This window comes from Telmatherina bonti, assembly GCF_933228915.1.
Source record: "Telmatherina bonti genome assembly, chromosome: 8".
Classification (NCBI taxonomy): domain Eukaryota; kingdom Metazoa; phylum Chordata; class Actinopteri; order Atheriniformes; family Telmatherinidae; genus Telmatherina; species Telmatherina bonti.
Window position 1 is genome coordinate 6,576,519 of NC_136626.1, and position 23,371 is coordinate 6,599,889.

At 42.7% G+C, this 23,371-nt stretch overlaps 2 protein-coding genes across 2 annotated transcripts in view; one reads left to right on the forward strand and one right to left on the reverse strand.

Annotated features, from left to right (window-relative positions):
• Window positions 1-637: 637 nt before the first annotated feature.
• On the reverse strand, window positions 638-6,142 carry fam174c (family with sequence similarity 174 member C). Its single transcript, XM_079244631.1, has 3 exons — window positions 5,794-6,142; window positions 4,616-4,738; window positions 638-1,048 (listed from the first exon to the last, which is right to left on the reverse strand). Exons 1-3 carry the CDS (start codon window positions 6,069-6,071, stop codon window positions 1,045-1,047), a joined length of 405 nt encoding a protein of 134 aa, XP_079100757.1. The 5' UTR covers window positions 6,072-6,142; the 3' UTR covers window positions 638-1,044.
• Window positions 6,143-11,938: 5,796 nt separating this feature from the next.
• Window positions 11,939-23,371, forward strand: part of LOC306759505 (calcium/calmodulin-dependent protein kinase type IV) — a gene marked incomplete at both ends in the record, with an annotated part of 32,150 nt that continues 20,717 nt past the window's right edge. Inside the window, 5 exons of the mRNA XM_079245174.1 lie at window positions 11,939-12,045; window positions 16,636-16,714; window positions 17,086-17,148; window positions 18,520-18,602; window positions 19,990-20,062. Of these exons, the coding sequence (XP_079101300.1) occupies window positions 11,939-12,045; window positions 16,636-16,714; window positions 17,086-17,148; window positions 18,520-18,602; window positions 19,990-20,062 (405 nt within the window). The remainder of the gene's footprint in view (window positions 12,046-16,635; window positions 16,715-17,085; window positions 17,149-18,519; window positions 18,603-19,989; window positions 20,063-23,371) is intronic.

Genomic DNA, 23,371 nt, shown 5'->3' on the forward strand with positions numbered 1-23,371 from the left:
GCTGGGTTTAATAAGTATATAACAAAATGAAAATAAATTAAATAATAGTCTGTACCAACATAAAAACAGTGCAATTAATTTGTGTTGCACGTTATCCTGTTAATGTTTTCTTTGGGTGTTTTTATTTATTTCTGAAATATTCTTTTAGATCTAGATCAGGTAAACTGTTTAACCCGCCTCACGTGGACGGCGGCGTGTTTCTGCGTGGAGTGGAACTCTGGTGACATCTGCTGGTGACTTTCTGCAGCTGCAGCTTTCGTCCTGCATTTTCCACAAACTTTTCTAAGATGAAAAACCTCTTCACTGAGTCAGCAGCTGCTTTTAACCCTCCTGACAGATGCATGACAGCCTTTGCTCTGGCTGGAAATAAAAACACAGATTCAGAGACTGAAAACAGCGTCGTCAGTTTGCTTTGTTTGTTTTTTTTTAATCAAAATGGATTTTTGTGTCTTTTGTCTGTTTGGTAGAGAAAGTTGCAAAAACCACAAACTCTCCAGAAATCATTAGAAAAAAGACATTTCTGCACAAAGCTGCATTTCCATCCTTTAAATCTTCATAGTGAGAAAGTAACCTGGAGTCAACACCACCGGGGTTTGCAAACACTTTGTTATGTGTGCAGGATGGAAGTCCTGGCCGAAGCCCCTGGCTGCTCTCAGACCTGAACGTGGTCGGCCTTCAGTAGTTTAAAGCACAAAACAGAAAGGCTCAGAAAGACAAACAACGAAGGAAATCATTAGAAAAAGGTTGCAATAATAATAATAGTGAGAATATTAGTGAAAAGAGGAGTTTTTGGCCTCAGGAGGATCTGTTCATGTCTCTTCTGCTTCTAAGCAGCAGCTCTAGCATCCAACACCACATTTAAAACAAAAAGATGATCCCGCTCTGCGTCTTCCAGCAGCTAGTAGTTTTGGCATTTTTCAGAGTTTTTTTCAGTCTGTTTGGTCCTTTTCCACGTCATCCTGCAGCAGCTGTTGGTCTTCCGTCAACATCAGCCGATGTCCAGGCGGAAGAAGGTCCAGTCCACCAGATAAGAAACAGCACGACTCATCTGGACAGAGACACACAGATCAATCAGCTGCTCAACGCCTCCATCACGCAGGACAAAGTTCAGTTAAAGCAACATTCTGGCTTTCTGTAACGTCTGACCTCGATGAAAGGGACAATGCGCAACATCTGCATTAATGCAGGTTATCACATCCACTGATACGCCGAGAAAATGTACGACAGGTCTGAAACTACAGCTGCCGGTAAGGGACAAGTAGCACCAAGATCGGCAAGAAAGGCTTACGCAGGAGAGAGGAAGAGGAAGTTAAAGGCAGCGTGACCGGAGCATCAAAGAGCTCCTCCCCAGGAAGGAGCAGGAGGAGACGCAGAAGTTCAGTTGGATTTTCTGCCTGAATTAGCCTGAGGCTAACTGGAAGCTACCTGGGAGCTAACTGTTGTCACCGGGTTTATTACAATGTTGCTCGTTAGCATAGTTAGCATAGCAGCATCGTTTACGTTTATGTGGTTTCAGTGGCGTTCGAAGTCACAGTAAACGCAGCTTATGTAGCTTCCCACCGCTTCTAGCTTAACTTTACAGCCTCTGAAACCCGCCGTTTAAACCGCTTCACCTGAGCAAACGCCTCAAGACGCGCTGGATGACGTACGAACACTCCGTGACGCGTTGGATGACGTACGAACACTCCGTGACGCGTTAGATGACGTACGAACACTCCGTGACGCGTTAGATGACGTACGAACACTACGTGACGCGTTAGATGACGTACGAACACTACGTGACGCGTTAGATGACGTACGAACACTACGTGACGCGTCGGATGACGTACGAACACTACGTGACGCGTCGGATGACGTACGAACACTACGTGACGCGTCGGATGACGTACGAACACTACGTGACGCGTCGGATGACGTACGAACACTACGTGACGCGTCGGATGACGTACGAACACTACGTGACGCGTCGGATGACGTACGAACACTACGTGACGCGTCGGATGACGTACGAACACTACGTGACGCGTCGGATGACGTACGAACACTCCGTGACGCGTTAGATGACGTACGAACACTACGTGACGCGTTAGATGACGTACGAACACTACGTGACGCGTCGGATGACGTACGAACACTACGTGACGCGTCGGATGACGTACGAACACTACGTGACGCGTCGGATGACGTACGAACACTACGTGACGCGTTGGATGACGTACGAACACTCCGTGACGCGTTGGATGACGTACGAACACTCCGTGACGCGTTGGATGACGTACGAACACTCCGTGACGCGTTAGATGACGTACGAACACTCCGTGACACGTTGGATGACGTATTAACACCACGCGAAGATTTGGATGACATACGAACACTACGCGATGCGTTGGATGACGTATTAACACTACGCGAAGATTTGGATGATGTACGAACACTATGCGATGCGTTAGATGACGTACGAACACTACGTGATGCGTTAGATGACGTACGAACACTACGTGATGCGTTGGATGACGTACGAACACTACGTGACGCGTTGGATGACGTACGAACACTCCGTGACGCGTTGGATGACGTACGAACACTACGTGACACGTTGGATGACGTACAAACACTACGTGATGCGTGGGATGACGTACGAACACTACGTGATGCGTTGGATGACGTACAAACACTACGTGATGCGTGGGATGACGTACGAACACTACGTGACGCGTTAGATGACGTACGAACACTACGTGACGCGTTAGATGACGTACGAACACTACGTGACGCGTCGGATGACGTACGAACACTACGTGACGCGTCGGATGACGTACGAACACTACGTGACGCGTCGGATGACGTACGAACACTACGTGACGCGTCGGATGACGTACGAACACTACGTGACGCGTCGGATGACGTACGAACACTACGTGACGCGTCGGATGACGTACGAACACTACGTGACGCGTCGGATGACGTACGAACACTCCGTGACGCGTTAGATGACGTACGAACACTACGTGACGCGTCGGATGACGTACGAACACTACGTGACGCGTCGGATGACGTACGAACACTACGTGACGCGTCGGATGACGTACGAACACTACGTGACGCGTCGGATGACGTACGAACACTACGTGACGCGTCGGATGACGTACGAACACTACGTGACGCGTTGGATGACGTACGAACACTCCGTGACGCGTTGGATGACGTACGAACACTCCGTGACGCGTTGGATGACGTACGAACACTCCGTGACGCGTTAGATGACGTACGAACACTCCGTGACACGTTGGATGACGTATTAACACCACGCGAAGATTTGGATGACATACGAACACTACGCGATGCGTTGGATGACGTATTAACACTACGCGAAGATTTGGATGATGTACGAACACTATGCGATGCGTTAGATGACGTACGAACACTACGTGATGCGTTAGATGACGTACGAACACTACGTGATGCGTTGGATGACGTACGAACACTACGTGACGCGTTGGATGACGTACGAACACTCCGTGATGCGTTGGATGACGTACGAACACTCCGTGACGCGTTGGATGACGTACGAACACTACGTGACGCGTTGGATGACGTACAAACACTACGTGATGCGTGGGATGACGTACGAACACTACGTGATGCGTTGGATGACGTACGAACACTCTGTGACGCGTTGGATGAAGTCGTCCCATCAGTGATATTAAACTCATCGGTCTGCAATTAATGTTTTATTCCTGCTTCTCTGTTCAAATCTAGAAAAAATTTTACAATTTCTTTACATATTTTTGATTTTTTGTCCGACATTTTAAGTTTCTTTTTCCACATTAATCACTGCTAACTTTAAAGTTATTCTGTTTAAATGTATTTATATTTATTCCTTATAAATAAATAAATATATTAACTGATTACACGTAGATCTATATCATAATTAAGTAGTTTTATTTTGTAATTTCTAAAAATTAAATTATTACTTTATCCTTTATATAACTATAAAATTGCGTTAATTTTATATATATATTTATATATTTATTCAAGAAACCATTTTTTTTCAATATTTTTTCATATTTTCTATTATTTTACATTGCAGTTATTTCTAAAAATGAGTTTTTATATTTAATTAAATTATGTTTGATATTTTAGAGGATATTTTATGCAAAAAGAATTAAAACTAAAAGGAATAAAAATTCCTTTTAGTTTTAATTCTTTTTGCATAAAATATCAAGCAGAATAAATAAAGAGTGAAACGCAGTAAAACAGATGCGATACATGCAGATATTTTCTGGATTTTTCCACGTTTTGCCGTTTCAAAACAGACTCAGACTTTAGCCACGTAACTCTGAGATGAGCGAAACGACCGCGGTGGCTGTGAGGCTTCTTAACACAGACGCTCGCCGTTTGCTGATAATCTGCATTTCATGCATCACGTGACGCTTCCTCTGCAGGAGGATCACCTGACGCATCGTTTACCTGAGACGAGGACGTGAAACAGGAGGAAACCTGTTCAATAAACGCTCCGTTTGGTGAGTTAATCTACGTCTGCTGCAGATAAAACTCTCTGATCCAGAATCCAGACCCTGATCTGGGCTGCTGGTGCGGCGTGGTGACCTCTGACCTGCGCAGGCTGCGAGCTTCATACAGCGTGTCGTCTTCCTCGCTCTCCACCGCCTCCATCTCCAGAGAGTCGTCGTAGTTGGACAGCAGGCCGTATTTCTTCCTCTGGGCCGGCTTCTTCAGCCTGCATCATCATCATCATCACATAAAGAGAGGGATTAATGTGGAGAAGCAGAGGAGACCACCATGAGGAGGGTCTGGGAGACTCCCAGCCAGTCTGAGCGGCGCCGGCGAGGGAAAACGTCAGCTTTAACTTCGCCTGACTTTAAAACATCGTTTTAAGAACTTTCTCTCTTCAAACGTCTCCAGGAAGAAAAACAGGTTTTTATTAAATTTTATTTCTCTTCCAGCAGTCTGAATCTCTCAAAGTGGGCCACAGACCAGAACCAGGACCGGAGAGGTCCATGTGGACCTTTGGTTGATCCAGCTACTGTTGGCTGAAGATGGCAGATGTGGTTGCCATGGAAACGTGGTCGGAAAAGGCTGAAAACCTGGACCTGAAGGAAACAGAAACAGGTCTGATGGAAGGAAGGATCCTCCTCAGAACCAGGACCTGTACAGATCTGCTGGAGGAACGGATCCTCTCCAGAACCAGGACCTGTACAGATCTGCTGGAGGAACGGATCCTCTCCAGAACCAGGACCTGAACAGATCTGCTGGAGGAACGGATCCTCTCCAGAACCAGGATCTGAACAGGAGGGATGGAGGGATCTAATGACATCCACAGAAGGGGTTTGGAAAGTCCTTGAAGCATCCTGGAGAACTTCTCCTGAGGACTACATGAAGACTCCCTAATTGGGTCCAGACTGGGATCTGGACCCAATTAGAGAGTCTTCTCTAATTAGAAAACCCAATTAGACCCAATCAGCGGCCCAGACCAAACATTCACAGTAAGGTCCGTAGAACTGGACTGTTTGTACACATGTGAATAAAAGTGGCTGCAGCTTCTTTCAGCCATGAAACCCCATTTATCTGATCTAAATCTAAACTTTTAAAACCCTGTTTAACTGATTTAAATCTAAAATTTTAAACCCTGTTTATCTGATTTAAATCTGAACTTAGTAGAAGTTTTCCTTCAGCTTCCTTCCCACCAGGAGGATTTATTTTCTCTGGAGATTCTGGAGCTGAAATCTGCAGGACAACATTTATTTTCTCTGGAGCTGAAAGGACAAGTCTCACCGCACAGCTCGGATGAGGAAGTAAAGGACTCCCACGGCGGTGATGGCGATGAGGACGTAAAGGGCCCTCTGGATCATGGAGCTGTCCACGCCGAGGCCGTTGAACAGCCCCACGGTGGTCCCGCGGGTCGTGGCTTTCCCCCCGCTGGAGCTCGCCGAGGCGGGTCTGGTGGTCGCGGTGATCCGCGGCGGCGTGGTGGTGGTCAGATTCTCCGCCGCTGACGCGAACATCCAACACAATGGCACGAGAAGCGATGAAAGAAACCCGTAAAAAGTCATTTTCCACGCGGGAAGAGTGGAAAGAGTCGGCGTGAAGAGAGGAGGAAATCCCGGCAGAAAGTTCCAGAGATTTTCGCAAAGACACGACACGTCTGACGGTTCAGGTCTGACGCGGCTTTGTTGACAAAACGTGAAAGTCCCGACGAGGAAGTTCCTGTTAGAGCGTGTGACGTCAGGACGTAGAGCGTGATGCATTCACTCTACCTCGGAAGTTAAAGAAGCGCAAAACACCTTCAATTCCTTCTTTTTCTGTCTAATAATAATAATAATAATAATAATAATAATAATAATAATGTTAAAACACCTAAATGTGCAACTTTATCCATACTATATTATAGGGTGGGAAAATCAAATAAAAAATCGAAAATCTGGATTTTTTTTTTTTTTTTCGTTTTTTGCTTCATAATTTTGAAATCGAATTTTTTTTGTGAAAAAAAGATTTTTTTTTCAAACAAATAAAAATAATCCATTATGAATTTTTGTCCTTTTTATTGTTTTTATTGATCTTTTTACTTGTCTTCTTGGGCATAGCAGCAGAATGATGGTCTGGATGCTGTGTTGGTTTTTTTTCCCCTCATCGAAATCAAGAAAACTGACTAGCAAAAAAGAAGTTTTATACATTTATTTTGTTTTTAATCTACAAAAATCAGCAATGTCTAAAAATGGTGAGAATTGCAATATAAATCGAATCAGGACAACAGCACATCATCACAGCCCTAGATGAAATCACATATTGAGAAGCCATGCTGCCTTTGATGACACCTGGGAACTTATATGTTTGTTCTACATCTGAGATTCATTACGATTAGAAAATGCCAAATTTGATGTTTCTGGTCCCAAAATGAAAATGATCCAATCTGCTTTATTTATACAGCACATTTTATAAACGTAAACAGTTTCCAAAGTGCTGCACAGAGGAAAACTCAATGTTTTATAATGTATATAACAATGTTACAGTACTAACAACATCATTCCTAGTTTATATCACTAAAAATATCAATAAATGCAAAGTAATAAACTTAAAATCAAGCCCAATAAACAAGTAAAAACCAATAAATGATTTAATAAAAATGAAATAAAAAAAATAAATAAATAAAAAGACACAGAGGACCACAGAACTCACGCAGTGTTAAAAGCCAGAGAATAAAAGTGAGTCTGAAGACGAGACTTAAAACAGTCCAGGGTGGGGGCTGTTTGACATGGGGGGGGGGGGGGGGGGGGGGGGGGGGGGGGGGGGGGCAAGGCATTATGCTTGTAAATCCATCCGAGGGAATACAATGAATTTCTAATTAAATATATAAACAAAGCTAAAAAATATCAGAGTAAAGTTTTTTTCAACAACTTCTTCCTCTTTTTCATTTTTCAGAGCATTGTGCATTTTTCTGTCTCAGTTCAGTGACAGTGAAATAAAAGGTAAAGCTTTTACCCTCCACTGCGCATCATCATGACAAAGGCTGCAAAGGACTAGATTTCACTTCCAGCCGTTTACTTCCGAGGTGCACCGAACGCATCATTACTCCCACTCTGGCCTTTTTGTCTTCTTCATCTTTGCACCTGTAACCCAGAAACCAGCCTGACCCTAACCCAGTTCCTGAAACGCACCTGGAGGAGAGTCTAGGAGGAGTTTGCTGGAAGGAGGTGCTCAGGTGTATGATGCATCTATCATACTTTCAATACATGTAAATAAACACACTGACATATTCACACCGTTAATGTTCATCAGAACAGGACAAAGACACGAAGAGAAGATGGTGACTGTTGTGATTGTGGCCTTTTACTGCCCCTTGTGGTCAGAGCATTAAACTGCATTAACAATGACACCAAGAGGACCAACAAACACGAAAAAAACAAAACAAAACAAAACTCTGAGAAAGATAAAATAATCTGTAAGAGACTTTAAAGAGACAAAAAACAAAAATTAAATAAAATGAAATAATGAAATTATCATAATTCACACAGTTACATGTGAACTGATGGGCAGAGTCGGAGTCAGGGTGGGTGTCTGCCTTAATTAGCAGGACACAAAGGCCTTAAACTCGTTTAAACTCAGATTTTTCTCCAAATTCAATTAAAAATTAGGTTTTGAACAAATAAATATAAAGTTAAGGTATGACCCAATGATGACAAGACGTTAAACAGCAGAACCTGCATCTGCTGTGTTGTCATGGTGACACTCGTCTCTTTCCTCGACCCCTCTGTGGGAAGCAGCAGACCAAAATAAACTTCAGACTGTGAAGGATTTAGGTGTCAGTTTTAATCCTGCTTGTTTTCTGCAGCTGTTTACCTGCCTGCATCACTGAGCGCGCTCACATCTGGACAGCTGACATCATCACCGGGACTGAACCCAGTCTCACCTGCTGTCCCGACTTCTGAGCCAGAACTTTCTACCGCTTTATGTCATAAATATGTACCAATCTTTAGATATTTCAATGATCTGTTGTTGCGTTTTAACAAATATTTACAACTGTTTAAATGGAGTTTATTAGCTTCTATATGTGCTGAGTCAGATTTCAGGGCATATTATGTCACTTGTTAATTTTATTTTTTCTATTATTGTCAATTATTGTCAAATTCTGTCAATGTGTAAAACATCTTGGAATTCCAGTTTTGAACCAGGATCATTTCTCAAACTCAGAAGATTTATTTAGAGTTCTGTTATTGTGAAAAAAAAAAACAACAACAAAAAACTAACTTTTGTGAATATAAATTAAAAAAAAAAAAAAAAGAATTAAAGCTATGATGTATTCTTATTATTATACACAGGTCAAAGTCTGCCGGTGCTTGTCAGACTAATATGTCGTGCTTCGTATTGCGGTCCTTCTGTACCGGTTCGGTTTGTCTACCTGTTGGAGCAGGTTACTGCCACCAGGGGGCAGTTTCAGAAACACATGGTGTTATCTGAGTATGCGCGATCTGGTGCTTCAGCTTTGTCCAGTGAAGCTGCTTTCTGTGTGTTTCACCCCAAGCGGCAACCTCCGGCGATTAAAGTGAAGCCTATGCAGAAGTGCATGAAACTGCAGTTCCCCCTTCATCCACTAGGGGCTGCAAAACAGAGCAAATCCCCATAGACTCCCATGTTAAAAAGACCAACTTTACAGCAGAAATAAACATGTTTACAGCAGAAATAAACATGTTTACAGCAGAAATAAACATGTTTACAGCCTGGTACAAAAACATTTTAGGTTTAATAGTTCAGGTTTACCTTCATGACAACTGTGGGGGGAGTGAATTTTTTTCTAACTCATCCATTTAAAAGTAATTTAATCTCAAAGTTTGGCATATTTAGGGGCGTGTCCTTTTGACTGACAGGTAACCGATCTCCCGCTTCAAGTCAGAAGAACGTAGAACAACCGCGGTTTTTAGCTGGTTAACAATGTGACTTAGCTTTAGCCTGCTTACCTCCGTTAGCTGGTTAGCTCTTGTTATCTCTGGGTTAGCTCGGTTAGCTCTTAGCTACAGAAAGCTCGGAGTTCACTAGATGTCAATCATCCACCATGACGCTCACAGCCCCCCTCTCAGCTCCGCCTCTTTGCCCATATTTGTATTTTCTGGGCGCATGCCCCTGCCAAGATGGCAATGGTAGAAACCGCCCACCAAGCTTCAATTCAGCTCTTCAGTAACGTCACGGAGGCTCCGCCCATCTCTATATACAGTCTATGGTATCACTCAGATTTTCCTTTGTCTCTGTGATGAAATGTGTTTGTGACGCTCCTCAGTATCAACCAATCAAATCGACCACAAACCAGCTACGTAGGCTCTGATTTCCACCTCTGCAGCTACTAACCTGACGCTTCGAGGCTGTTTACGTGCTCTTCTGGAATTACTGCCATGCTGCTATGAAGCTACCAGGTGTAACTCGGATCCGTGGTGACTAAGTTGTTGCCATGCAGATGTTTAGGTGTTGCTGTTTTCCTTCATGGTTGCCACGGCATTGCTCGATCATTGCCGATGCTTTGCTGTGTACAGTGGTTGCTACGGTGTTGTTTGGTTGTTGCTAAGGTGAAGACAGATCCTTCTGAGGTACTGCTCACTGGTTGCAATAGCGCTGCACTACGGTTGCCATGGTGTTGCTCTGTGGCTATTACCTGCAGCCTTGTGGTTGCTGAGGTATTCCTCAGGTTATTAAAGGTTGATTGCAGTTTTGTGATTGTTGAGGTCAGAGGAGGAACTGCAGGAGTATACGTCAAATACTCAAGATTAGCTTAGCGGTAACTAAGCCTGCGATGCGCCATCCAGTTTCATTTAAGTAGCACTAGCAAGGCTACTAGTTGGTTTTAATTAAGCGATTTATTATTAAATATGCATGTTTTATCATATTATTATGTAATTTTCCCCCACATGTATAAAAGTTTATCTCTATCACTGGTTAAGTGTTGCTCAGCTGTTTCTATCTGCAGTTACTATGGAGATGATATGTTGTTGCTAAGGTGATGCTACCCGGTAACTTAGGTTCTGTTGTTTAGTTATGAAGCCTGTTTTCTTTGGATCCAGGATAATGTCAACAGATTGCGCTTTCTTTAGTTGTAAATAAGTTGATCTTTGTTTTTTGTCTAGTTACAAAGGTTGTTTTTGCACTTTGTTGATGTGTTGAGATTGTGACGTGTTGTGTTTGGTTTTAGCTGCCTGTTCTGACAGTTCCTGACATGAATTCCTAATCACCTGATTTATCTGCTCTCTTTAACTTCAGTCATTCCAATCATTGGCCATTTTAATCACAGCTACAGCTGGAATGTATTTGCTTTCGTTAAAATTCAGAATTAAGTTAAACGGTGTGATTTATGATAAATATGGGAAAAAATATTTGCTTAAATTTAGGCTAATAAGAAATTTTAGCGTGGATGGAAGAATACTGGGTCATTTTAAAGATATGTGTCTGAAAAAAAGGGAGTGAATAAAAAGAAACCCTCCGTTTCAGGACGAAACGCACGAGCCGATCTGTGGCGAATTGTTCATATAACTGAGCGAGAGTTGCTGGTTTGATTCCCGCAGGATCAAAGCCCCCAGATGTCACGCTGATGTACATTTTATGTATTTGGGTTATTTCTGTATTTAGACTCCTGACAGGAGCTTCGCTGCCTGACGGAGCGGCGGACCAATGGGAGCGCAGATCAGCTCTCCATCTGACACGCGATTGGCTGAGAGGGAGACGAGGGGCGGGGCTGTGAGGTAACCGCAGCATCCCTCTCCCCGCAGATCCAGCGGACATCTGGAGCAGCCCTGCCTGGGAATCAAACCCTCCAGCAACCACCGCCGACATCCCGCACCGCCTCAGCCCGGGGCTGGCCGTCTGTTCCCGGCTGAAGCGCAGCCTCGCTGCGGGGTTCGGATCTCCACCGGGAGGCTGCTGCGCTCCGGGGAGACAGATGCTCCGTTTCTACCGGTGAAAACACGGAAATAATCAGACTGGAATCTCAGGAGGTGATGGACGGAACTGGTCTGAGGTCTGACGGGTTCTGAGGCCCGATGGAAGCTGCGACACATCTGGACTTGGAGCGTCTAGGTTCCGGTTCGGGCGTCAGACCGGAATAAAAACCGCGTTTATCTCCGGAGGTTCGGTGTTTTTTCTCTTCAGGCAGTTTTTTTTTGGGATCTTTTCCTCGCGGACACCTGGACGGGTCCTGGTCGGGAGTTTGAGGGAGCAGGCGGACCCCCTCCTCCCCTGCTGGTCTGGATTACAGCCCATCAGGATCATGAACCCCCCTCCCTCCGCTGCTCTAATCTGGGTTTTATCGATCTGAGATCTGATCTGGATTACTCCTGGTTCCGATCGGGTCGGAACCCGTTCTGAACCGGCTCTGGTGTCATCTTGAAGTTGGTCCTGGTCCCTGTCGGTGCCTGGGTGGGGGGAGTCCAGTCCTGCTGTCAACATGCCGACGTCCCGGCCTGGTTCGGAGCCGGTGGAGTTCTGGGTGGACGGGTCGAGGCGGGACGGGACCGTGGAGGACTTCTACACCTTGAGCTCCGAGCTGGGCAGGTCTGGACCACGTTATTCGGGGTGAAACGGGGTGATTGAGGAGCTGGGGGTCCATGTGATCCAGGATTAACTCTGGTTCCGCTCCTGCAGGTTTTCAGTAACCCATCTGGATCAGTACCACCCAGATCCAAACTGCTCGCGCTGCTTTTAGAGGGAATTAAAGATAAATGGTTTTATGCTGCAGGATTCAGGACTTTGGTGCCAGAAACCAGCTTTCTGCGCGCGCATTGAGGGCTGGCGCCGCGCGCGGCTCGTCAGGGTTAAACTTCATGCATATACAGTTATTAAGCAGAATAAATAGATTTATTCTGCATAATTATCGGAAACAGGCAGTAAGTTTTCTGAGCAGGAGGCAGAACTGAAGCTGAATTCATGTGTTTGTTGCTGCAGCTCCTCGCGCCGCCATCAGTGGAGCCAAACATGATGATGGAGACACAGAACCCTGAAAATAAAACATTTCTGTGTCTTTATTCAGATTTTATTTAATTTCTCCTCATATAAATCACATTTACAGTCATCTCCTTCCAGATCTTTTTGTTTAGTTTAGAATTCATCTATTTTATAATCAATTTGATCTATCAGTGTTTTGGTTTTTATTTAATTATCCTTATTATTTGACAAATAATTCACATATTTGACTTTCTCTCATGAATTCAGAGCTTAGTTTATAATTATACAAATTTAATGCACCTTTCTGTGTAAAAATATCTTTTTTATTCTTTCATTAATGAGTCCTAATAATTTTATTTGTTTGATAAATAATCAAATCAGCATTTATTTGATCTTTTTAGATGTTGATTTATTTAGAAGTTATTGCCTGATGCTTGTAAAATATTTTAATAATAAGAATTACAGTAATAATTTGATTATCTATCTATCTATCTATCTATCTATCTATCTATCTATCTGTTTGTCTGCAAGAATATTAAAATGATGTTGGATATTTTTGTAATATTGATAACATTGAAAATATTTACACATTTTACAGGGTTTTGAATTGTAATGGTTCATTTTAAAAATAATATCCATATTTTTTCACTTGTTATGATTTTCTACTCCTAATATTTAAGACAGGAGCGGCGCAAATTTTCTAAAACGAGACATAAAACGTAATATTCTTGTCTCGTTTTGATCCGAATAAGTTTAGGATGAAACAGAAAATGAGTCGATGCAGCTGACGATGCTGTAGGATTTTATTAGCATCTACAGAATTTAGAATTTATTTCCAGTAAAATATATTTTTAAACAATATTTTTTTGCATTTCAGTATATTTGAAATCATTTATAACATTTTATAAAGCGGTTTTGTTACTAAACAGAGAAATTCTGCTGCGTTCTGTTTCTGATCGAGGCGTTAAACTCTGTTAGAGAGAAAGTCCTGAAATAAACCATTAAACAGGCGGAGTTTTAAGTGTTTTCTGATACTTCAGCAGCTTCACGGTGAGTCATTTGGGTAGTTCAGCGCAGTGGTTCCCGGGCCCGGGGCTCTTCATGGGATCAACATAAAGATCTGTGAGATTATTAAAGAGAAAGAGAAGATGGAAAACTCTCTAATCTCCTCTCAGCTTTTAGATTTTTATCTGATTTCATCTCCTACAAACTGAAATGAGGCGTTTAGGGTTAAAGAAGACCGAGCAGCTTTATTCTTCATCAGTCTGAACCCTGAACAGGTCTCCAGGATCCTCCAAGGACTTTCCAAAGTTCTCCTTGTTCCCTTTTCTCTCCAGATGATTCATATTGTTGCAGTGTCAAGGTCCGGTTCTGGGGAGTTTCTGTCCCTCCATCGGACCTGTTCAGGTCCTGGTTCTGGAGAGGTTTTGTCCCTCCATCGGACCTGTTCAGGTCCTGGTTCTGGAGAGGTTTTGTTCCTCCATCGGACCTGTTCAGGTCCTGGTTCTGGAGAGGTTTTGTCCCTCCATCGGACCTGTTCAGGTCCTGGTTCTGGAGAGGTTTTGTCCCTCCATCGGACCTGTTCAGGTCCTGGTTCTGGAGAGGTTTTGTCCCTCCATCGGACCTGTTCAGGTCCTGGTTCTGGAGAGGTTTTGTCCCTCCATCGAACCTGTTCAGGTCCTGGTTCTGGAGAGGTTTTGTCCGTCCATCGGACCTGTTCAGGTCCTGGTTCTGGAGAGGTTTTGTCCCTCCATCGAACCTGTTCAGGTCCTGGTTCTGGAGAGGTTTTGTCCCTCCATCGGACCTGTTCAGGTCCTGGTTCTGGAGAGGTTTTGTCCCTCCATCGGACCTGTTCAGGTCCTGGTTCTGGAGAGGTTTTGTCCCTCCATCGGACCTGTTCAGGTCCTGGTTCTGGAGAGGTTTTGTCCCTCCATCGGACCTGTTCAGGTCCTGGTTCTGGAGAGGTTTTGTCCCTCCATCGGACCTGTTCAGGTCCTGGTTCTGGAGAGGTTTTGTCCCTCCATCGGACCTGTTCAGGTCCTGGTTCTGGAGAGGTTTTGTCCCTCCATCGGACCTGTTTCCACTGACCTTGACTCCAGTTCTCGGGTCATGTGACCTCAGCCTTTTCTGGCTTCTTTGATGCCACGTTTCCATGGAAACCATGTCTGATGAGGCTTCGGCCAGAACGGATCAGCTGCAGGTCCAGAAGCATCTCTCAGGTCCTGGTTCTGGTCTCTACTGGACTTCCGACCCTGTAGAGAGTTTTCAGTCCCGACTCTTCGTGTCGAGTTTCGGCCTCCATGCTGATGTTTCCAGATGTTTCCAGATGTTTCCAGCTGTTCGGGAATCACCTTGTTGCTGCTAGATTCCCGGTTCTTGTCTGGTCTTTGCTGCTTTTCCAGATGAAACGGCGTTCATGAACGCACCGCGGGACTGAAAGTCTCGGGTTAAAACGAGCCGCAGAGTTTCTCTCCTCAGGAAAAGCTGAGAAAACTCCTGTTTGTTTGTGGTGTAAACACGAAAGGCATCTCAGTAAACAAGAACAGTAAACTGATGTCAACAGTGAGTTCTGACTTGTGAGCCCATCACTACCAGCTCTGTTACCAGGTGTCTTGTTGCCATGGAGACCAGCTCGGACTTGTGTGTGTGTGTGTGTGTGTGTGTGTGTCCTTGCTTTTCAGAGGGATCTGTTTCCTCCATCTGTCCCAGCTGAAGACCAGATCCCCCTAAAACTCTCCTGCATCTCACCCTGGAAGTCACGTTTTGATAACTCAAGCAAATTTACTTAAAATTAGTCTGATTTACAGAGGAATTCTCCCCTCCGTGAGTCAGAACGTCCTTGTGCGACGCTCTGAAGCCTGCTCGTTGGTGTGTAATTGTGTGTGATGGAGAATAAAAAAGCTCTCATTGTGGTGAATCGGAGAGGCTGAAGCACTTCATAGGAGTTACCGGAGGTGAAAACGCAGCAGATATGTGGAAAACATGGAGAACTGACATATGACGTCATGTGATCCTGATCTAAACCAGATTAAGTTCTGTCTCTTCTATTGTCCTCATGTTAGCAGAAAGGCTGCTGCAGAAAACTAAATAAGTATAAAGAATAAAAATAAAAATCTAAATAAAGGTTATGGTTTTGCCACATAAAAAACTAAACAGGCTACAATTTTACTCCAGAATTTTCCACACAAGAGCAGAAAACTTACAATATATAAGAATCATAAATGGTAAAAAAACAACTAACTGCTTCCTACGATGTCCTCTACTGTTTAATTTCGTGCTTGTGTTGTTTTCTCTCATATTTAAGTCGCTTTGGATAAAAGTGTTTGCGAAATGACTGTAGAATAGAATAGAATAAAATCTATTATATAAACCTGTGACTCAGTGGTCATGACCTCCACCGAGTCGGCGAGCTGTTGTTTAGGCTGTTTGGTTCACTTCAGAAAGCGCAGTGTGAAAGCAAACTGAACCAAGCTGTGGCAATTCCAGCTCAACTGAATCGAGTCTGCCAGACTCCTGTGTGTGAATGCACCCGTAAAGGTGTGAAACATCTGGTGTGAAACATCCTCTAGTCTGCTGTGACCCATGGTTCATCAGCAGACTGTGGATTCAGTGAAAAAAAAAAAAAAAAAAAGTTTTATTGAAAACGCAGTTCTTTTAGCACCTTTTTGACACAAACACCTTCATCATCTTTGAATCAGTCATAAATTTTAACTGCTTCACCCTAAAAGTTCTCCATCGCCCAATAAGCTGGGGTCTGTTCTCGTTAGTATTACTGCGTGACCAGCAGAACCCCTATAAGACCATCTAAACCACATGCGGATTCCCTGAGAAAATTCACGAGGAGTCCAGTTCTGTAGACATTTAAGTCAAATCAGGTTCCTCCAATGGCAACATGGCAGATCTTTGATGATGCAAACAAACTACTAAATGTTTGTTTTCAGCAGGTAGATTTCCTGCAGTTGGAACAAACATAAACTCACGTTTCTTCTAGTATCAGGAGGAACCAGAAGGTGTTGAATTGGTACCTGATGATGAAATTGCTCATCCTGGTAAATCAATGTAGTGATCACAGAAACCTGTTTTCTATCAGTACAAAATGATTTGCCCAATATTTGGTTTGTAAAGTCCTTTGCTTTATATTCCTGACATCCATGCTCCCATGTTCTGGCAGAGATAAACTCTGCTTGTTTTACGTTTCAGAGGAGCGACATCCATCGTGTATCGCTGTGAAGAGAAACAGGCCCAGAAACCGTACGCCGTCAAGGTTCTCAAGAAGACGGTCAGTGATCCCATAAGATAATTCTATCATAACTAATAACATATACTTACATTAAAACTTAGAATATGCTAAGTTAGCTAATATGCTAATTCTGTTTGCTAACATGCTAATTAAGTTAGCTAATATGCTTATTCTGTTCGCTAACATGCTAATTCTGTTTGCTAACATGCTAATTAAGTTAGCTAACATGCTAATTCTGCTTGCTAACATGCTAATTAAGTTAGCTAACATGCTAATTAAGTTAGCTAATATGCTAATTAAGTTGTCATTTGGTAGATTAACAGTTGGGAGTGCTCATGAGAGCAGCACGTCTAGCTGTAGGCTTTTCTTTTCGTCTCCAGTTTTTCCTGATGTCCTGTTTTCTGTCGCAGATTGACAAGAAAATCGTTCGCACTGAAATCGGTGTCCTGCTGCGTCTTTCCCATCCAAACATTGTAAGTATCCAAATTACCATCTTCACCAACACTCTTTAAAAAAGCAGAGATGCATGCATCGGCAAAGTCCAAGACTCGTCGGCCAAGTCCGCAGAAGCTCTAGTCCAAGTCGTCTCTCGACAAACTGAGGAATCCAAGTCACTTTATGACAACGCCATACTGTAATATAATATAATATAATATAATATAATATAATATAATATAATATAATATAATATAATATAATATAATATAATATAACTTCTACAAATTCAGCAAAGTTCCACATTGAGAGTGAAAATAATCCATCCAAACCTAAAGATACCAGCCGTGTAACCCTACCTGGCTTAATGAGCTGCATCTGTCAGTGCAGCTTGGCTCTGTTCAAACACTGTGAAGCTACTCTGTAGCTTAAACTCCTGTTTGAACCAGGAACTAGTGAAACTGATGCATAAACAAGCTCTCAGCTTGATCGTGCTTTAAATCAGCAACTGCCCAGGACCGGTACCTTTAGATGTGTTGTATGTGCAGATCTGAGGTGGAAATGCTCAGCTAACACCATATGGCCATGCTAACAAAGAGCTGTTAAGGTTGCTCTGGATTGTTTCAGAGGTGTTGCTTTGTGGTTGCAGCAGAGCTGTGAGATGTGAGGAGTTATTTCTGGTTCCTGCAGTTTTAGTTTCTTCATTACTCCCACAGTGACTCATTGTTGGAGCAAGTCAGAGCAAAGCATTAATAACTGCTGGTTTTCACGGGAGAAAATTCATGGCTGGTTTTTAAAATCTCTCTTTTAAATGACATATTTTTGTTTTTATTGTGACGACTATCTGCTGGTAATTTGCTGGTTTCACCGCTGGTCACAATGACTAGCCGTTCTGCTGAACATGAACATGTCTGCTGGTCTGTAATGAAGCGACTTTTCCGGCCTGTATCCACCCGTCTGACCCAAAGCCAGCTGGGACAGGCTTCAGCTCATACAGTTAATGGACGGATGGGTCGGCAGATGGTCCATTTCCTCTATCAGACATCATGAACTACCCTCAAGTATTTTCACTGGACTCATTCTGAAATGCACATTTTCCCTTCAAGGCTTTTTTCCGTCTTTGCGTCGGTTTCTAAGAAGTCATTCCAACCTGAGCTGCAACTTCCAATGAAAGCTGATAAAAAGATACTCAGCTAAGATGCAGTTTTTATGTCTGGATTAGGGAGCCGTTATGGTTGTGGTGGAAATGATTACATCACGTGAGGCAGCAGGCTTTTCATGAAGGACTTATGTGATAAGAAGGACTTTTAAGGGGAATATAACGACCATGGTGCACGAGAAAAATGACGCAAACACACACACATCACACACAAGACAAATAATGAGACATGCTTGTTGTGCTCTTTCAGATTCAACTGAAGGAGATCTTTGAGACGGACACCGACATCGCTTTGGTGTTGGAGCTAGTGACCGGAGGAGAGCTGTTCGACCGGTAAGCCTCCACACGGTTTGGACGTAGGTGGTGCTGGTGTAGTTCAGTGGTCCCCAAACTGGGGGGTGGGGCTCAGCTAATAGGTCAACCTCTGGCCATCCTTTAAATATAAAGCTTGAAAACGGTCAGAATCTCAACAGATAAGGAGAATAAAGTGTTTTTTTTTATGGTTATGTTCAGATCAGCTTGTCTTATGGAAATAATTTCAATTTCAGATTTTTAAAATATCATCTGCAATCACTTTTTTTTTTTTTTATGGAGACCTGATGTTAAAAACTGTAATGTTGCTGATTCACATTTGTTGATGGAGAAGCAGAGCTGGACATGTGGAAATCTGTTTGTAAACTCTGTGAAGCACATGTGGCGTACTGCGGCGTCACGACTAACGTTACTGCCACCGAGCAACACGCCATCCTGGGGTAAATGCAGAGCTAACAGCCAAATGTAGCGCAGCAGGAAGACAGCAGACACTCAAACCAGCACTTTTATATGCAGTTCAAGCTTTTGAAACAAGAGTAGAAGTTCACTCAGCTGGTTTAAATATATTAAATCTTAAAAACTGACACACGGTTAATTCTTTTATTGGGGAAATCTGGCTCGTGGTAAAGTGTGTAAACTTGGTCATCATGCAACTTTTTCACATTGTCGGCTGATTAAAAAGCAAACTATCGGCAATACTTAGGAATCGCAATTTAAATATAACCGGCACTCAAAAGAAAAATATTGGAGGAAAATCTAATTGATTGAAAAGCTTTTCATCCAAAGCCCTTTAACGTTACCCAGGTCATGACCAGGTAACGGTCTATGTTGGGTAATAGAGACCACGTTGTGTCGTACATCTTAACATATTAGTACCTGACAGCATGAAGCCAAACGAGTTACAGATCCGCAGCAGACTCCTTATCGCAATCATAAAGAAAAGCCTGGATTGGACAATATCGCTTGGATGAAAAGAGGAAAAAGCAGAAAAATTCTCTGAAGGATTTTCAGAATATTGCCCTAGTGGGCAGTCGTTGTAACTGCATGAAGGCGAGTGGTTGGTTCATTTGAATCCTGTGCAACATGAAGGCAAACCAAAGCAACAAATGGAAGGAAGAGTTCCTCTCTAATCAAACCAAACCCCTCGGACTGCACCCTGATGATGTTTTCTGCTGCTCAGTTCCAGATGCTCTCTCGGCCTTGTGGTCAGTTCGCTAACGGAAATCAACACGTCTTGTTGTAGACGCATGCGTGTTGTGTATTTTTGCTGCTGCAGCTGTAAGTTTCAGATTTGCTTAAATCTCTGCTGAACGTAACGAAGATGAAACCACCGGTATAAATATTCAAGTGTTATTTTGGTCTCTGCATTTGCACCTTTTCAACATACTTATCCTGCTTTTGGTTTCAGGATCGTGGAGCGCGGTTACTACAGCGAAAGAGATGCTGCTCATGTCATCAAACAGATCCTGGAAGCCGTGGCGGTAAGATGCATGTAGATGATTAAACACATCTAAGATAACCATTTTCCCCAAAAGGACTAGCTCAACATAAGGTAAAAATATACATATGACTAAATAAAACTCTTACTTCAGATTTGGTGGTTTGTGATTTGATGCAAAAAATCTTTAAAACTGAGTTGAATGTGAAAAAATGAGTAAATAATGGGAAAAGTCAGCTGTGAATAAACTTAAAAACACTGTTGATTTAGGTCCTGGATAAATATACTGCCCCCACAGGCAGAAACAGGAACTACAGGGATAAAGTTGCCCATTTCAGGAGTTGATCATGTTTGATCAACACCTGAATTGGTGAAGTGCATGTTTGGTTGCAGGCATTGCTTTAGTTACCATGTTTGCTGCCATGTAGCTGCAGTGTTTGGTTTAGTTGCTGAACTTCCAATGATTGCAGTGGCTGGTTGCATCGCAGCAGTTGCCAGCTGTAGTTGCCGGTGCTGTTGCACTGGCTGGATGAGTTGCTGATTGCCATATTCAGTTTAGTTCTGGTTGTTGTCGGTTTCATGGCAGTGGTTGTGATGTTTAGTGCTTCTCACGTTGTGATATGAAGCATTTAGTTGCGGTTTTTGTCAGATTCTGCTGCTGGTTTGGCTGTGATTGCAGCAGTTTGTTTGATCGCAGCAGCTGCCTTGTTTACCTGCAACTGCTTTAGTTGCTGTGGTTTCCATAACTAGGGCTGGGCGATACGACCAAAACCTCATATCCGGATAAAGCTCATTTTATATCCCCATAACAATATACATAACCATATAAAACTGTGTAATGTTGTGTCAGTCATCAGTTATGTATCAGATGTTGCTAGGCAACGGCAGCAGTGATCTCCTTCCATCTGGGGGAACTATGGCTGTATGACGTTCCACAGGTAAATACCTGCTGCAGCGTCTGGAGTTTATTACGAGCTTTCGTCTCCACTTGACGCTGCTTTTGCTGGTTAACTCTATTCTTTATTCTGTATTTTTTATCCTGATTCCTGCAGGTGATAAAATGAGTTAGTTGTGTCGGAGTCTGTTGTTGGGACTGTGAGCTAGTCTGTTGTCGGTTCCACGTTGGTCTTTTATATCCAAAGTGCATCCATGCCACAGAAATTTCCCTCTTTTTGGAACAAACTCATCAGTTTGGGTTGGCTGCTCATCTTTTAGTGAATGATCCTCTGAAACACGTCTGCTACCGTCTTCCTCCATGTTTGTTTATATGTTGCAGCGTGCCGTAAAGCGCATCTTGACGTAAAATACTGCAGTAAAGCACCTTATTGTGATGTAAACGATAGAGCCTCACATAGATATCATATATACGTAGACGCCTCATTGTTCACTGCAGAATGAACCAGCGTTGCCGCCATATTGGATGGGTCTCTGCTTTCAAGTCTTGCTGCAGAATCAACGTAGTTCCCACACATAACTGTTTTCTGTGGAACAACACGTATATATTACAAACAAAACACTTTTCTACATAACTGGTTTATAAATAATGTTAACACATTGAATAATCTACTAAATGCAAATTATAGATTTTACTCCTATGAGGTGTTTATGGAAAAATATATTGATGTTTCACAAAGAAAGTTTTACATGGTAGCATGATTACCTCTGCCAAGGAGGTTATGTTTTTACCGGCTTTATCTGTTTGTGTTCAACATAACTTAAAAAAGTTATGGATGGATTTTGATGAAATTTTCAGGACTTGTTGGAAATGTGAAAAGGAAGAACTGATTTAATCTTGGTGGTGATCCGGATCACAGTTTGGATCCAGGAACCTTTTAAAGACCTTGGTGGAGGTTTTATAAATGTAAATAAAAGAAAGAGTCAACCGTAGTGAAGAAAAAGCCAGAAACTCTTCCTGTATTTTGTTCAGAATACAGTTGCAATAACTGGCGAAATATTGAAAGCAGATCGTGTGGAATTACATTTCACAAGGTTGAATAATAATTTGTTATTTGACCAGTCAAAAACAGATACATCCAAACATATGTGTCAAATTCATTTATACATTTATTTATATTGTCGCTACCATATGTCTTAGTTAAATGGCATTATAGAAATATTTTAGCATAAAAACAAGTCGTTTTAATGTTTAACAGTGATCTGTATCATAACAAAATCTCTGCACTTTGTAACAAACCAAATTGAAGAAAAATCAGGTCAAAACTGGTGAAATTGCTGTTGTGGTTGGGCCTACACCTTACAGATAAATGCATTGGAGGCGCATAGGAGACTCATCTCAGATGTAGGCGTGATGAGACGTCAGCTGATATAGGCAGCGTGATACGATGCGACGTCTATGTGATGTCTATGGAGCCTCATATAGACATTTTCCATCGTTCAAACGATGTATATCGTCATATCGCCCAGCTCTAGCCATAATTATTAGCATGTTCTGGTGTCATTAGGATGAGTTTAGTTGGAACAGTTCATTGGGATGAGTTTAGTTGGAACAGTTCATTAGGATGAGTTTAGTTGGAACAGTTCGTTGGGATGAGTTTAGTTGGAACAGTTCGTTGGGATGAGTTTAGTTGGAACAGTTCATTGGGATGAGTTTAGTTGGAACAGTTCATTAGGATGAGTTTAGTTGGAACAGTTCATTAGGATGAGTTTAGTTGAAACAGTTCATTAGGATGAGTTTAGTTGGAACAGTTCATTGGGATGAGTTTAGTTGGAACAGTTCATTGGGATGAGTTTAGTTGGAACAGTTCGTTAGGATGAGTTTAGTTGGAACAGTTCATTAGGATGAGTAGTTGGAACAGTTCATTGGGATGAGTTTAGTTGGAACAGTTCGTTGGGATGAGTTTAGTTGGAACAGTTCATTGGGATGAGTTTAGTTGGAACAGTTCATTGGGATGAGTTTAGTTGGAACAGTTCGTTGGGATGAGTTTAGTTGGAACAGTTCGTTGGGATGAGTTTAGTTGGAACAGTTCATTGGGATGAGTTTAGTTGGAACAGTTCGTTGGGATGAGTTTAGTTGGAAAAGTTCGTTGGGATGAGTTTAGTTGGAACAGTTCATTGGGATGAGTTTAGTTGGAACAGTTCATTGGGATGAGTTTAGTTGGAACAGTTCATTGGGATGAGTTTAGTTGGAACAGTTCATTAGGATGAGTTTAGTTGAAACAGTTCATTAGGATGAGTTTCGTTGGAACAGTTCATTGGGATGAGTTTAGTTGGAACAGTTCGTTGGGATGAGTTTAGTTGGAACAGTTCATTAGGATGAGTTTAGTTGGAACAGTTCATTAGGATGAGTTTAGTTGGAACAGTTCATTAGGATGAGTTTAGTTGGAACAGTTCG

Coding starts and splice junctions, on each gene's coding strand:
- fam174c (XM_079244631.1), bottom strand. CDS start 6,071: ATGACTTTTTACGGGTTTCTTTCATCGCTTCTCGTGCCATTGTGTTGG. Junction 4,739..5,793: donor TTCCTCATCCGAGCTGTGCG/GTGAGACTTGTC, acceptor ATGATGATGCAG/GCTGAAGAAGCCGGCCCAGA.